The sequence below is a fragment of the Alnus glutinosa genome, chromosome 4, assembly GCF_958979055.1.
Source record: "Alnus glutinosa chromosome 4, dhAlnGlut1.1, whole genome shotgun sequence".
Lineage (NCBI taxonomy): Eukaryota > Viridiplantae > Streptophyta > Magnoliopsida > Fagales > Betulaceae > Alnus > Alnus glutinosa.
In genome coordinates this window covers 33,533,574-33,547,386 of record NC_084889.1, presented here as the reverse complement: position 1 = coordinate 33,547,386, position 13,813 = coordinate 33,533,574, and the positions used below count along the sequence as shown (strand labels likewise).

The 13,813-nt window shown below is 32.4% G+C and overlaps 1 protein-coding gene across 1 annotated transcript; it reads right to left on the bottom strand.

The window, feature by feature from the left end:
* Positions 1-6,114: 6,114 nt before the first annotated feature.
* On the bottom strand, positions 6,115-10,807 carry LOC133866619 (reticulon-like protein B21). Its single transcript, XM_062303204.1, has 9 exons — positions 9,382-10,807; positions 9,242-9,295; positions 9,035-9,137; positions 8,853-8,927; positions 8,615-8,759; positions 8,411-8,480; positions 7,948-8,013; positions 6,875-6,997; positions 6,115-6,614 (listed from the first exon to the last, which is right to left on the bottom strand). Exons 1-9 carry the CDS (start codon positions 10,622-10,624, stop codon positions 6,520-6,522), a joined length of 1,974 nt encoding a protein of 657 aa, XP_062159188.1. The 5' UTR covers positions 10,625-10,807; the 3' UTR covers positions 6,115-6,519.
* Between the last annotated feature and the right edge of the window lie 3,006 nt (positions 10,808-13,813).

Below are 13,813 nucleotides of genomic sequence, written 5' to 3'. Positions count from 1 at the left end.
TCTTTCGACCTGGGAGATAAGGTTTTACAAAGTTGTTACACAATTAATATGTGATGCGAAACTAAAAGTGTAAATCTAAAAGAGTATACATGTGTGAACATTGAAAAGTTAAATCTCACACTTAAAATGTGTCACGTACAAGAGTGAGTAGTTAATATGGTATAGTTAGCATAGACCTATAAGCCTTTTAGTCGAGTGGTTTCCCAACATATTATATTATGGTCTCACCAAAAAACTTTTTAAGGTATCGATATTTTTAATAAGCAATATCAGAGTCAAGTCAATAGTAATATGTGATACTATAAATGATAGTTGCTCTTTTCATGATTGGAGCGTGCATGCATTAATAATGGGTCCCCTTCCTAATTGGAGTAGGGATGAAGGTGCACAACATGTATAATAAAGCCCACATAACCCACATAATTGATCATAGAAATGACCCATAAGATTGATAAAGTTTTCATTTTAGGGAGAGTATTGTGATGCACTGATCAACTCACACGTGACGGGGAGATTGTTGAATATTACATCTGAGTATAGAAATGTTAAGTCCCGCATTAAAAATGCATTAGAAGAGTGAGTGGTTAATATAACACAGTTGGTCCAAAACCATAAGCTTAATTAAGTTTTTAGATTGAGTGGTATTGTAACATAATATATTATGGTCTTGTTAGAAGACTCAATTAGGTGTCAATCTCCCTAACAAAACAATTAAGTTAAGATGGATGATCAAATATTCAAAATATATTATATAAAAGGTCTCATTTTAATTTTTTTTTTTTTTTTTTTTTTTGGGATATATGTGTTGCAAACCATCATATTCTTTATTGGTCACTACAAATGAAAAAAAATTACAAAAGAAAGTAAAACATTTGCCTCTATAACAACAGGAAACTAATAAAAGAAAAGACAAACGAATTGTTATAGAGTATGAACAGACATTTGAAACCAACAAAACCGAATCATATGACGACGTAAAATAAGGATAGAAGGTCAAACAAAAAAAGGGATGAAGCAAAAGTTAGCAATTATATATTTTATAAATACTTAGCAGAAGTAATAAGAACGATGGTCATTAAAAAAAAACTAAACATTGTCGTATCGAAGTTCCTTAGTATCCTCGATCAGCTCATTTTAAATTTCCCATGAATCATAAGATAAAGTTGATCATAATTAAACTTTAATTTACTAAACAGAATTGGCAAAATCCTTTGTTTTTTTACAACTCGGGTACACTATTTTTTGCAATAGGATTAAAAAATTAGAGGTAGTTGGAGAAAACATTAATATAACCATGTTTGGAATTACATAAGGAGTAATGTTTGGAATAAAAAAAAAAAAGAAAAGAAAAAGAATTATTCAATATAGTTGTAACAATATGATAAGGGATAAATATACTTTACCTCCCTCAACTAAAAGTCATTCTTAATAAAGTCCTACAAACCAATAAGTGTGATACTTAGACCTATCAAAGTACCAATTTGTTATAATTAAGTCACTTTCTTCCAAAAATTCCCTTATTTTTGTTAAAAAAAAAATGGTAATTACATTTTTCAATTCCCCATAAACCTCCACATTCCGTCAATATGGCCCCATGAACCACCACCCTTGGCCCATGGAGTTGGCTGCGCGCCACCCTGGCCCCATCGCGAGCCACTCTAGAGTAAGCTGCTAATCCTACAGTCATAAATAACTGCTATTCAACATAATATATAATATATTATAGTCCAGTTAGTAAAAATAGAACAATTCTCTCTTCTTCTGTTTTCTCTTATATCTTCTATACTTTAAATTTCGAGTCTCTTTTTCTTGCTATAATAAAAATCTGAGGGTATTCAGGTTTAGATTTGTTTGTACAAAACGTAAGTAAACAATACAAGATTTCTGAGCTCCATTATATCCTGGAAAATTATTTATTGTAATCCTTTGCGTCATTTCTAGTGGGGGCAAACAATTTTTTAAGGAAAGCGACGTTGTAACGCATCTTATAAGCGTTCAGTTTTTCTACTTTCTATTGCTTTTTATCCACCATTTTTTTTTTTCAAAAGTTGACAATTTTTAACTACATAGATTTTTGGTTAAAGTAATGTCTCTTCGCACGGGTTGCAAGCTTCCCTAAGAGTTATATATAATTAAAAAGTAATATTTGGGGATAAATTCATGTACTCTCATACAATTTGAATAGTTATTTGCTAAAACAAGCGAAGAGGTGTGACGACCTAGAACAATCGGTACTCACATCTACATTATCATTTTAAAATGATTAGTTAATTTGAAGTTTCCTAAAATTATTTATAAATTCAACATATTTTGGTCCTTAGCATATTCTAGATTTGGGTCCAACATGTTATAATGTTATAATGTGACCTCCGGGTTAGTTGGATGGCATAGAAGGCTCGTAATGTAATTATCACTTGTTAAGTTTTGTAGAAGACTTTGATATGTCGTTATGTAATTATAATCACATTAAGTAAGTAGTTATAAATGGATATATTGATGTTCATGATATTGACATAAGAGTTACAAGTATTCAAGAGATAAGAGTTACAATCACTCAAGATATAAGAATTATAAGATGATAAATTAGATTTATTATTATAATGTTCAGATTCTTTCTCTATAAATAGAGTCTTGTATACAATCAAATGAATAAAAAAAATGTGTAGTCAAGAAAAAACTTTGACATGTAGACGTAGGCCATAAGTCAAACCACCTTAATTCTATGTGTTCTCTCTTTCTTATTCTCAATTCTTCCCTATATTATGTGTTGTTACATGATATCAAAGTTATAGGCTAACATCAGTATTCGATCATGTGCCAGTTCTTTTTTTTTTTTTTTTTTTTCCTCTACCCGCATATACCACCACCTACTTCTCTCTTGTTGAAAAAAAAAAAATGCCTAAAGTGGTTTCATGCCCATAGTTGGCTCAATTTTGGCCAAAGTTGTCGATATCCAAGTCTCGGCCATAGTAGCCAATGCTGGCCAGAGTCGTCGAAGTCTAAGTTTCGGTCATAGAAACCGATGTTCCAATTCAGATCATAATAACCATTTTTTTTTCAAGCCCTTTAATGTTCAAGATCAAATCTCAACGCCCATGATCTACCATTGGGTTTGTAGGGGTGTATTAAGACAAAAGTTACAAGTACTCAAGAGACAAGAGTCACAAGATGATAAATTAGATTTATTGTTGTTAATGTAGAAGAAGAAGAGACTTGTAACGTTCAGATTCTTTCTCTATCATACGCCAAACCACCTTAATTCTCTGTCTCTCTTTCTTGTTCTCATCTCTTTCCTAAATTATATGTTCTTACATGATATCAGATTTATAGGTTAATGCTAATATTCAATCATGTGCCAGTTCTCTCTTTCTTTCTTCTTTTTTTTTTTTTTTTTTTTTTTTTCGCTCATCCTTTTTCATCTTTAATCATAACTAAAATCAAAATGCTTACAAATAACCATTGTATGCCATTTTTTTTTCTTGTGTTTTCTCATCCATCCATATTTCCACATTTTGTGCCCGAGCTATTTCTCTTTCCGTCAAAGAAATTGATGTTTCAATTCAGGTTAGAGTAGCCATTTTTTTTTTCTAGCCCTTTGATGTTCAAGATCAAACCTCAAAGTCCATGATCTACCATTGGGTGCGGGCAGTGGCGAGGCCAGGGCATTAGGTCAGGGGAGCCAAGTTTAAAAATAAAAAATTAAAAAATTGTTATTGTTTGGAGCATATGCTAACGCAAGGGGAGGATTCTAGCCAATTATGTGTGTATGTTGCTTGGTGAGCCCAAACTTTATAGCTCGATTGGGTATGGGATTTTTTGAAAAATTGTAAATACTGAATTTTTGTTTTTTGAAATTATATTTGGATGTTTTAAAAAACTTGAGACAAAATTAGAAAAAATTGGATAAATCTTAGTAAAATTTTGATATTTGAAAATCAATATTTAAAAAATATTTGAAAAATTTTGAATCACCCAAACATGCCATTACACTTGGACCTTTTGACATTTGGGTAAAATTAGTAGTTAATGTAAACTTATTATCAACTTAAATCCAATAGTCAATATGTTAGAAAAAAGAAGAAAAAGAAAATGCCATTCTGTATCAATATAAATAGCATGAGCAGTGATACATGGGGGAATAATCAACCGTCCTCCATCACCCTCTTTTTCATTTTTAAAGTCAAAAAAATTAAAATTTGTCTTTTGATGTCACATCAAAAGACAAATTTATATATATATTTTTTTATTAAAAAAAACAAAATAGGGTGATGGGGGATGGTTGTTTGTCCCCCACCTATCATTTTTCAAATAGCATCGCACCACCAAAGCAGGCCTACACCTATAACGATTATGGCACAAGGACATGTCGAAAGTAGAGCTATACCCTATTGCCATTATTTTCGTTTGTCGGAGACTCAAATATACTTATTAGTTCTTGTTTATTTAAACGGAACGTTTTGGCGTTAAACAAAAAGCTTAAAACGATGCGTTTTTTTAAAATGTGAAAACATCATCTTCAACCTCCGTCTAACCTAATTAATTTCAAAATGCCTGATTCTCTTGAAGATCTGAAACAGTGACAAATCCATTGGCTTGAGTCATGCACCTCTATTCACTTAGAAAATATTTGCTCCTGATGAATGAATGGTTGAGGGGGGGCAAATATGAAATCCAGAAAAATTTTACAAGGGTTAGGGAAATTTTTGGGAGGTGAGAGGGGGCATTTGACCCCTCTCGACCCCCCTTCCCTCCGCCCTTGGGTGCGGAGGCGTATTGAGACGAGAGTTATAAGATGGTAAATTAGATTTATTATTGTTAATGTAGAAATTGAAAAGACTTATAGTGTTTAGACTCTTTCTTTATAAATAGAATATTGTATACAATCAAATGAATAAAGGAAATATGTTGCCAAGAAAAGGCTTTAACGTGTGGACGTAGGTCATAAACTGAATCACCTTAATTCTATATGTCTCTCTTTCTTATTCTCAACTCTTCCCTAAATTATGTGTTCTTACACATGATTTATAACTACAGTGCAATATGTCAAAGCTTGTAGTTTCAAAAAGATAAATTTATAATAATTTCGGTTGTGCATTTATATTATTATAGAAGTATAGTAATAGCAGATTAGGATCCTCTCAAATTATTTATTTGAATTTTCTCAAGTTCGGGCGGGTAATTATGAGAGACCATTTATAGAATCTATCTGACCAAATAAAAATTGAGCTGTCCAATTACTTATCCGACTAGGTGAATTCCATAAATGATCTGTCACAATTACCTGATCAAATTCTTTTAAATTCGAATAAATAATTTAAAAAAATTCTAATCCAGCAATACCGCCTCAAGATAATTATAAAATGCGTATTTATTAGGGACCATTACAAAACATCCTCTCTTGTCCACACTTTATGTGGAATATCAAAACCCAAAGGAACTGATAGAGACTACATAAGATGATTAGGTAGCATGCAGTACGGACATACTTTTGACATTTTCCAAAATAGCGTCTAAGAGCACTAGCAGCAGATTCCCAACCATTTTCCCTATATTTAGGGAACAAAACTACTTTTTGCTTCCCTATAAAAAAATACCCTATAATAGATTCCCTTATTTTTCCCTATATCAATTAAATATTATTTTTTTACTCTTATTTTATTCTTTTTCTCTCTTTCCTACTTTTTCTCTCTTCCCTATATCAATTAATTATACTTCTTTTATATTAAAATAATACATAGGGAATGAATAGTAGATATGTATACATTGGGAATCACTATTCATTCCCAACCCCCTCATCTAAATATAGGGCATCTGCTGTAGGAGGTTTTTTTGATGTTTTTCATGAAATTTTTCCTAAATATAGGGAAGGGAACCAATATAGGGTAACTGCTACTAGTGCTCTAATGTCGTGCTCTAAGTTTCTAACAAGGAATCTTCAAATTTATTAGTCAGGATTGAGACACTTTAATTTTCAAAATTTTCATTTATAACTAAATAAAACCTATTCAATTTTTTCTCATAAAAAAATTATCAAACAGCCTTATTAACAAAAAACTTAACGGCAAGAGAATGTCAGTATTTTTGTCGTTTAAAAGAAGAAAACTCTTCCAAGACTAAGGCAATTGGGAGAAAATTCACGTTTCCTTAAATATATGAATTCCCTCCACTTAAATACAACAAAACGAGATAATCTTTTATTCCATCCAAACACCCCATAAGTATTTATCTCCCAACAACTAGCAACATATGCTTTTAAAGGCAACTTCATGCATCAACTACTTTTTACATAGTGAATTGGATGAAATTTCTTCGGCACAAAATCATGCGTATAGCAGCAAGGATTCTTCTTTCTTTTCTTTTCTTTTCTTTTCTTTTTTATTTTGGTTTAGTGAACATAGCAACAGTATGTTTTGCATTTTATCGATCCTTTTCTTTTTCTTGTCAAACAGTCAATTATTTGCCCATGCATGTGACCCTCAGTGTATGTACTTCTCTATCCAATTTGATTCTTGTCCTCGGTCATGATGTTTCTTCACCTCCTGCTTCATCTTCCACCCAATCATCTCTCAAGGAAGACTGCTGATAGCATCGGAAAGCCACATACAGCATGAACACTGCAAGACAGTTTTCACTAGAATCTAGTAACACAAAGCCAAAACTTTGCTAATAGCCATGAAAATCCTGGATTACTGAATGTTATAAACAGAGACAGAACCAGAAAACCCTAGGGCCATGGCCCCGATTTAAAATTTTTTCCTTTTCGGGCCTTAAAAATTAAGCTTAACCTCTATCAAAATTAGGTTTAGCCATCATTCATGCTTTGACCCCTCATAAGGAATCTTGGTTCCGTCCCCGGTAATAAAAGTGTTCTCACCTTCCCAAATGCGTGCAACAGTTGAGGATAGGTTTAAAATGAGAAAAACAACGGATGCAGCCACAGCTTTCTTGTGCGAGCACGAGTCCCATATGTCGTGGAAGCGCCGAAGCCAAAATTTAGCTGCAATTGAAAACCAGCACATGTTAAATTCTCTATCTTCCAAAATAGTTGTCAAAGAAGACATTTAGTTTAATTAACTTGAACATTTTTATTTTTTTGATAAGTAGTTTAACTTGAACATAATTTATTAAATCACTTGTGAGATCAAACTCTTCCTTAATAGTGATACCTAACACGTGACATATTTAATTAAAATGAAAAACAATAAATGAGACAAAATTTGAATTTAGAATCTTTGATTTGCGCTTTTAATACCATGTGAAATTACTAGTTATTTCAAAAATTTAAGCTAATAAAAATTGTTTATTTAATTAAGCTAATAGCATAAAATTAAAAAAAAAAAAAAAAAAAAAAAAAAAAAAAAAAAAAACATTTTTAACAAATTTTTTTATTAGAGAGGGGCGGGTGTGGGCCACCGGCCCTCCTCGAGCTCCGCCACTGTATGGAGGCATTTTGAGGTTGTGTGTATGGATGTGGATCATATGTGTGTGGGAGAGAGAGAACTGGTTCCATAGGCAAAATGAAAATGCAATTTCCTAAGGTTTCAATCTGATGGGTCCACATCACAGCCAGCCCAAGAATTTTTTATTTGTTTATGCATATGATGCATATTATTTGCATTCCATTTAATTTGTAGAAAATAAATACATTTTGCTACATTATTTATAACCACGGGAAGAGGGATCGGGATTGAGATCTCGTGAAATTTCATGCCCGAATTTCCTATTTCAAGAAATTCAAACAAGGAGTAAGAGAGAAGGATGCAGGCCCGGATGCCCTGAGCAGGTAGGCCCAGCATTCTGAGCTGCTCCAGGCACCTACACCTCTCACTCATTTTTTGTCCGAATTGTAGAAAATCTGGCTCAAGAAGAGGTAATTATAGCTTGGTGTACATTAAATTGAGCAGAGTCAGCCGACATTTGGAAGCTACATTACATTGAGGACCTTACCTATTGCAGTTAATTGTGCAGAGTACAATGAGCAGAGTTTTGGTACAGTAAAAACTCCCAGAAAACCTGAGCCAGTGAGCACATTAACACGTCAGTAAAAACTATAGAGTTATTGAGTTAAAGACATAACGCCGATACTGTAATTTCAGCACAATCTGTCAATAAAAAAATTAAAATTAAAAAAGCCTCCCCTGTATTTACCTATCCATGCAATCCGACAAACAATTATAAAAGTCATATGATAAGACCCATCTGTCCGAACGGGAGCTTACCTACCGGAGCAAGGGCTTATCTACCCGGAACAACTCCTCGGGCAGCCAAACACTTATTCGGGCATTTTCTATCTTTTTTACTTTTAAAATCAAGATAAGTTAAAAACAAAAATTAAAAAAAAAAATAAAGAGAGAGAGAGATAGAGAAAAGGAAAACAGAGCAAAAAGAAAGAAACCCAAGTGAAGCTTACCTAATTTAATAACGGTCCAAATGGTTATGCAGCTGCCACACCTAGCCAAAACAAAGAGCAGTACTGCCAGCTGCCATTGTCATAAATTTCACTATTTGTCATCTTTTTATATTCAGAAAAAAAATGGCTCTTTTAGCTTCATTAATGTCCACAGAAAAAGTTTTTTTTAAAAAAAAAAAAAAAAGAAAGAGGAAAGAAAATCACCCTCATTGTAGTAGCAGGATCTCCAGAAAAAAGGGCTCTGAGTTTTAGCAGCAACTCATTCACGTAAGGAAGAAATAATCTGAGTAACCATATAGCTTCTTGTTCCCCCAGCACATAGCTTGAATCATCCATATGTACCACTCCCCTAATTCATTCATTCAGAAAAAGAAGAAGAATCAGAAAGAGATCATATTGGTAATATCTTTCTCTGTTAATTGAGAAGTTTTTGAGGAATTACCTGCAAATAAGGGTCCTAAAGATGAAAATGGCAGCAAGATAGACAAGACCCATATAGGAAATCACAGAAATAAAGCTGCAGATACAATAATTAAAAAGATTTCAGTTCTGGGCTCTGTTCTAAACCAGAGGAATAGCAAATCAGAACATGCATAAAATTTTCTTTACTGTGGATTTTCTAACCTCAAATTGATATCCTTTGTATAGGTAGATGAGAGTATTACGAATGATCCAACTAGCAAGACAAGTGCCGATCTTGGGACTTCTTTCCACATTACTAAGTCCACTGCAAAATCAAACATAGAGAGAGAAAAAAAAAATGGATCATAAAATTGCAAGAACTTTCCTAAATAATTTGCAATTGTACTGTATTTCTAAAATCAGACTTACCAAAACTCTGCAGTTTGCTATGGCTTTCCTGAAATGTTTGGAACTCATAAGAACCTAGATCATGAAACCGTCAGACTCAAACCAAATTCCAATAGATTCACAAAGTGAATTGTAAATGCAGATAAATGAAAGACACTAACTTGAAGTGGGTTTTGAGAGATTCTGGTGTCTTGGAGTAGGTTTTGATAAATTCTGGTACATAGTACGACGTTTTTCAAGTGGAGGAGGCTGTTTCACAGTGGGCATTGGTTTCCTATGAACTTGATGATGATGAAGCTTTTTCTCTTCATTGACAGTCTTCTTCTCATCATTGACAATCTTCTTCTCTTCACCGACAATTTTCTTCTCAATCTTTTTCTCTTCATTGACAGTCTTCTTCTCATCATTGACAATCTTCTTCTCTTCACTGACAATTTTCTTCTCTTCATTGACAATCTTCTCCTCTTCATTGACAATTTTCTTGGGTTCTGGGACATTGATTTTCTTAACATCAATCTCAATCTCTGTCTCCTCCTCATCCCCCTCCTCTTCATCTCCTTCATCCTCTCCATCAACAACATCAAGACCATCATCCTCCTCGCCATTGTTCACATCCAATTTTGGAGCACAATTCACCACAATACTCCGATCTGTTATAACCTTTTCTTGGCAAACTCCAAACTCCTTGCAAGTTTCATCAGATCCATCAACTGGGTTTTTCTCAGTTCCTCCAACAGACCCATCACCAATTCCCTCCACTGATTCATCCACAGTCAGACTCAAATCCGACTTGGCCTTCCTCAGCTGAACTGAACTGGTCTGAGAATTACCTCCATTGCCGCTTCCTTCAACACCCTTGACCGAGTCAGATTTCACCTTCCTCAACTGCGCAGAATTCCTCTCAATTCCCTCACCAGATCTCGGCTTCCTCGTCTGAATTGGGCTCCTCTCGAATTTCTCAGCAGAAACACCAACCTCCTTGCTTCCCTCAGATCTCAACTTCCTGGGCTGAACTGGGCTCTTCTTGATTCCGTCAGCAGAAACGCTCAGCTCCTTGCACTGTTCCTCAGAATTCTTCAACGGCTCAGGCTTTCGTTTGGATATCTGAAATGGGGCCTTCTCAAAACCCTCAAAGCTCTCGGATTTCCATGTCTTCCTCTTCCCACTGGCCGCCACAGCACCAGTTTGGCCTTTCTTCACCCTTGAGCTTGCAGGAGTACTCCCACCACCGCCACCGCCACCGCCATTTGCAGAAGCCCCTCCAGTACTCTCTAATTGAGAGCTTCCTCCTTCTTCTTCTTCGCCATTGAAGACCTTAATCCCACCTTTCACTTCATCAATCTTCATCCTACTCTCCCACACTGAACCTGCCACTACACCGCTTCTCCTTCTACCCTCATCCATATTATCTCCCACTCGCTTAATTTGTAGGACTCCCCCACTACCTCTTGCGTAATGATTACTACACTGGTGGGACGGAGCTTCTGTGGAAATCTAACTCGTATATGGAAATATCAAATATGAATTACGGTACCACTTCTAATATGGAAGCCATGTACACGGTAATTGCGGTAACCTCAATTTCAGTGAATATACAACTTCCAGACACTAGCGCTTCACTGTGGATGATTGCGTCATGAGGTTCTTCTATGGTTATTTATTTTATTTTATAATTTAATTCTTATTGTGAATATAATAATTGTTTTATGATTATTTAGTTGTAATTTCTAGGTCGTACTCTTCTAATATTGCATCAACAATTAAATAATTAAATTTATTTATAATTTTGTTGTTTAATTTTTTTTATCATTAAGATATTATTACGTGAATTTATTATATATATATATATATATATATATATATATATATATATATATCAAGTCGTATTTAATTTATAAAAATGTTTAATTGTGATTTGAGTGATTTTATTATCACGTCTTGAATGGTTGTTTTCACACTATCTTTGTCAATAAGATAGAATTATCTGTGAAAATGAAATGATATAAGAAATTGTTTAAAAGAAATCAATCGTCATTTAGAAATGGTTCTCTACTTGTCTTATATATTTACTACTAATGAACACCGAATCACTAATTTTATAATAACGTTAAATACTACATTTTCATCTATAGACGGAATTAGAAGCTTTAATGGGCAGGGGCAGAGGCCAAAATAATTTGTTGGTAAGGGTCAGTAGGCTAATTTTTTTTTTTTTTATCTAAATTTTTTGCTTGATGTCAAAATAATTTGTTGGTAAGAGTTAGTAGGCTAAATTTTTATTTTTTTTTAACTAAATTTTTTGCCTGATGTCAAAATAATTTGTTGGTAGAGGCCAGTAGATTAAATTTTTATTTTTTACTTTATAATTTTTTTTACCTTTTTTTTTTCTTTTTTTCTTTTTTGAAATTAGGGGGCCATGGCCTATATCGCCCTCATAAATTCGTCCATGCTTCTATCTCGCCCTTATCTCATTAAGTTGATATGATAGTGCTCATCAATCCTTGTGAAAAAAAAAAAAAAATTATGAAGCTTATGGTAAAAAATTCTGGTGTCTTGATTATTCATGGTTTTCCTCCCTTAAATGTTATGTTTCAAAATTTTTTGGCTTAAAAAAAGAAAATGGTTATTCATGGGTACAGGGAAATAATTAAAAAAAAAGAAAAGACAAATCTAATCAAGACAGAAAGAGGTATTTTTTTAAGGTTTTTTTTTTTTTTTTTTTTTTTTTTTTTTTTTTATTTTTATTTTAAATAAATTTTTAACCCCAAGGAGAAGGAAGGGGCAATATAATAAAGGAAGGATTTGGAATATAAAAACAATATACATAATTTCCTCAAACTATCATCTCATTATCAATGTACTTCCAAATTACCAATTGTGTCAATGTCCCCACTTAAACTATAAAAAAATGTTAATGTCCCTCTAATAACAAAAATACCCCTCATAAAATTATTAAAATAAAATAAAAAATAAAAAATTATTAAATAAATATAAAATAACAAAAATTTATACCAAAATTTTTTTTAAAAAATAAAAACTGTTTTTTATTTTTTCTTTTTCGTTTGTTTATTTTTTTTAAAAAATAATTTACAGTTATTTCCCTCCTTTTTTTAAAAAAAATTGTTATTTATTTATTTTTTTTTAATTTAATAAAAAACTGTTTTTTTTTTCTTTTTCCTTTTTTTTTTAAATTGTTTTTTTATAATTTTCAGTTATTATTTCGTTTGCTTTTTTTTTTTTTTAAAAAAAAAAAAAACCGTTCTTTTTCGTTCTTTTTTTAATTTTTTTAATTGTTTTTAAAAAATATCTTTTTTAGTTCTTTAATTTTTTATTTTTATTTTATTTTTAATATTTTAGTTTTAATTTTAATTTTTTTTTTGGAATTTATAAGGATATTTTTGTCTTATTTAAAAATATTTAGGATCATTTTTGTCTTTTTGTTAGTATTAAGGGGAGCATTGACATTTTTTAATAGTTTGAGAGAGAATATTAATACAATTGGTAATTTGAAAAGTACATTTTATAATTAAGTGATAGTTTAAAGAAAATATATATAATTTTCTCAAAACAGTATGAAAATTGAACATTTATGCCCAACGTTTCTTTTACATCGTACAATTAATTCCAACGGTTAGCTCCACTCATGAAAGGGAGACCCGATCCATATGCCCACAACATATCATTTCCTTTATTCAATTTGACACGTTGGATGAGAAAATCAAGGGTAACTATCGGACTTATGGGCCTACCAACTTATATAATCGTATACCAACTTACTTACCCGAGCTCACCAAATCACTGGCACACGGAATTTTCTCTCACACCACTCTCATGCCAACTGGACAATTTTTATAGAAAAGTGTTAGTTGCACAATAATTTTGATGTGTCTAATATTTTTAATTTTAATTTTAATTTTTTAAAAATACTCACGATACATTATATTGTTATGCAATTATTGTGTAAGAGCTATACAAATAACATATATAATTTTTATAACCACTTCGTGAGCCTCTAATTTCAAGCATAGGACACAATGATAAGTAGAGGAAAGAAAAGTAGAATAAGTCATTCCGAAGACCATCATCGTGGAGTAACCGACGGTAAACAATTGAGTGCACATCATTATAAAAGACAACTCAAAATCAAGTAAAATGAACTTTTTGGTCTCCACCCAAAACTCTACTACATTTCTATTTTGAACCATTTTTATTTTTAGATACATACTGATTTAAGCATTGGAGTCATCTTCGATCCGCTAGCACAAGTACTTCTAAATGATATTCCGATACAAAAGAAACAATTCTAACAAAGTTAAACGAGTAATGCTACTCTCTATACAAGATTTTCATATCGAGGGATGTAGCGTGTTTTAAGTAACTTTTCACGTTAATCATTTAAAATAACAAAAAATATTAGCTACTTAAAATATATTACATCAATCCGTATAAAATTAGTGTAAAAATATAGTGGGAAGAGATAGAAGTTAAACATAGAATGTGTTACTATATTGTGGTAGCCACGTTTGCTCTCATTTTTTGGTATACTAGTAGGCATGCTTATCCGTGCAGTAGTGTATGTGTCCAAAAAGATAT

What these genes read in the sequence shown, in the direction of transcription:
- LOC133866619 (XM_062303204.1), bottom strand. Translation starts at nt 10,624, where the DNA reads ATGGATGAGGGTAGAAGGAGAAGCGGTGTAGTGGCAGGTTCAGTGTGG. An exon ending in TAGCAAACTGCAGAGTTTTG is followed by an intron (nt 9,138 to 9,241) that starts GTAAGTCTGATT and finishes TTGATTTTGCAG; the next exon opens with TGGACTTAGTAATGTGGAAA. An exon ending in TGCACAATTAACTGCAATAG is followed by an intron (nt 6,998 to 7,947) that starts GTAAGGTCCTCA and finishes TTTCAATTGCAG; the next exon opens with CTAAATTTTGGCTTCGGCGC.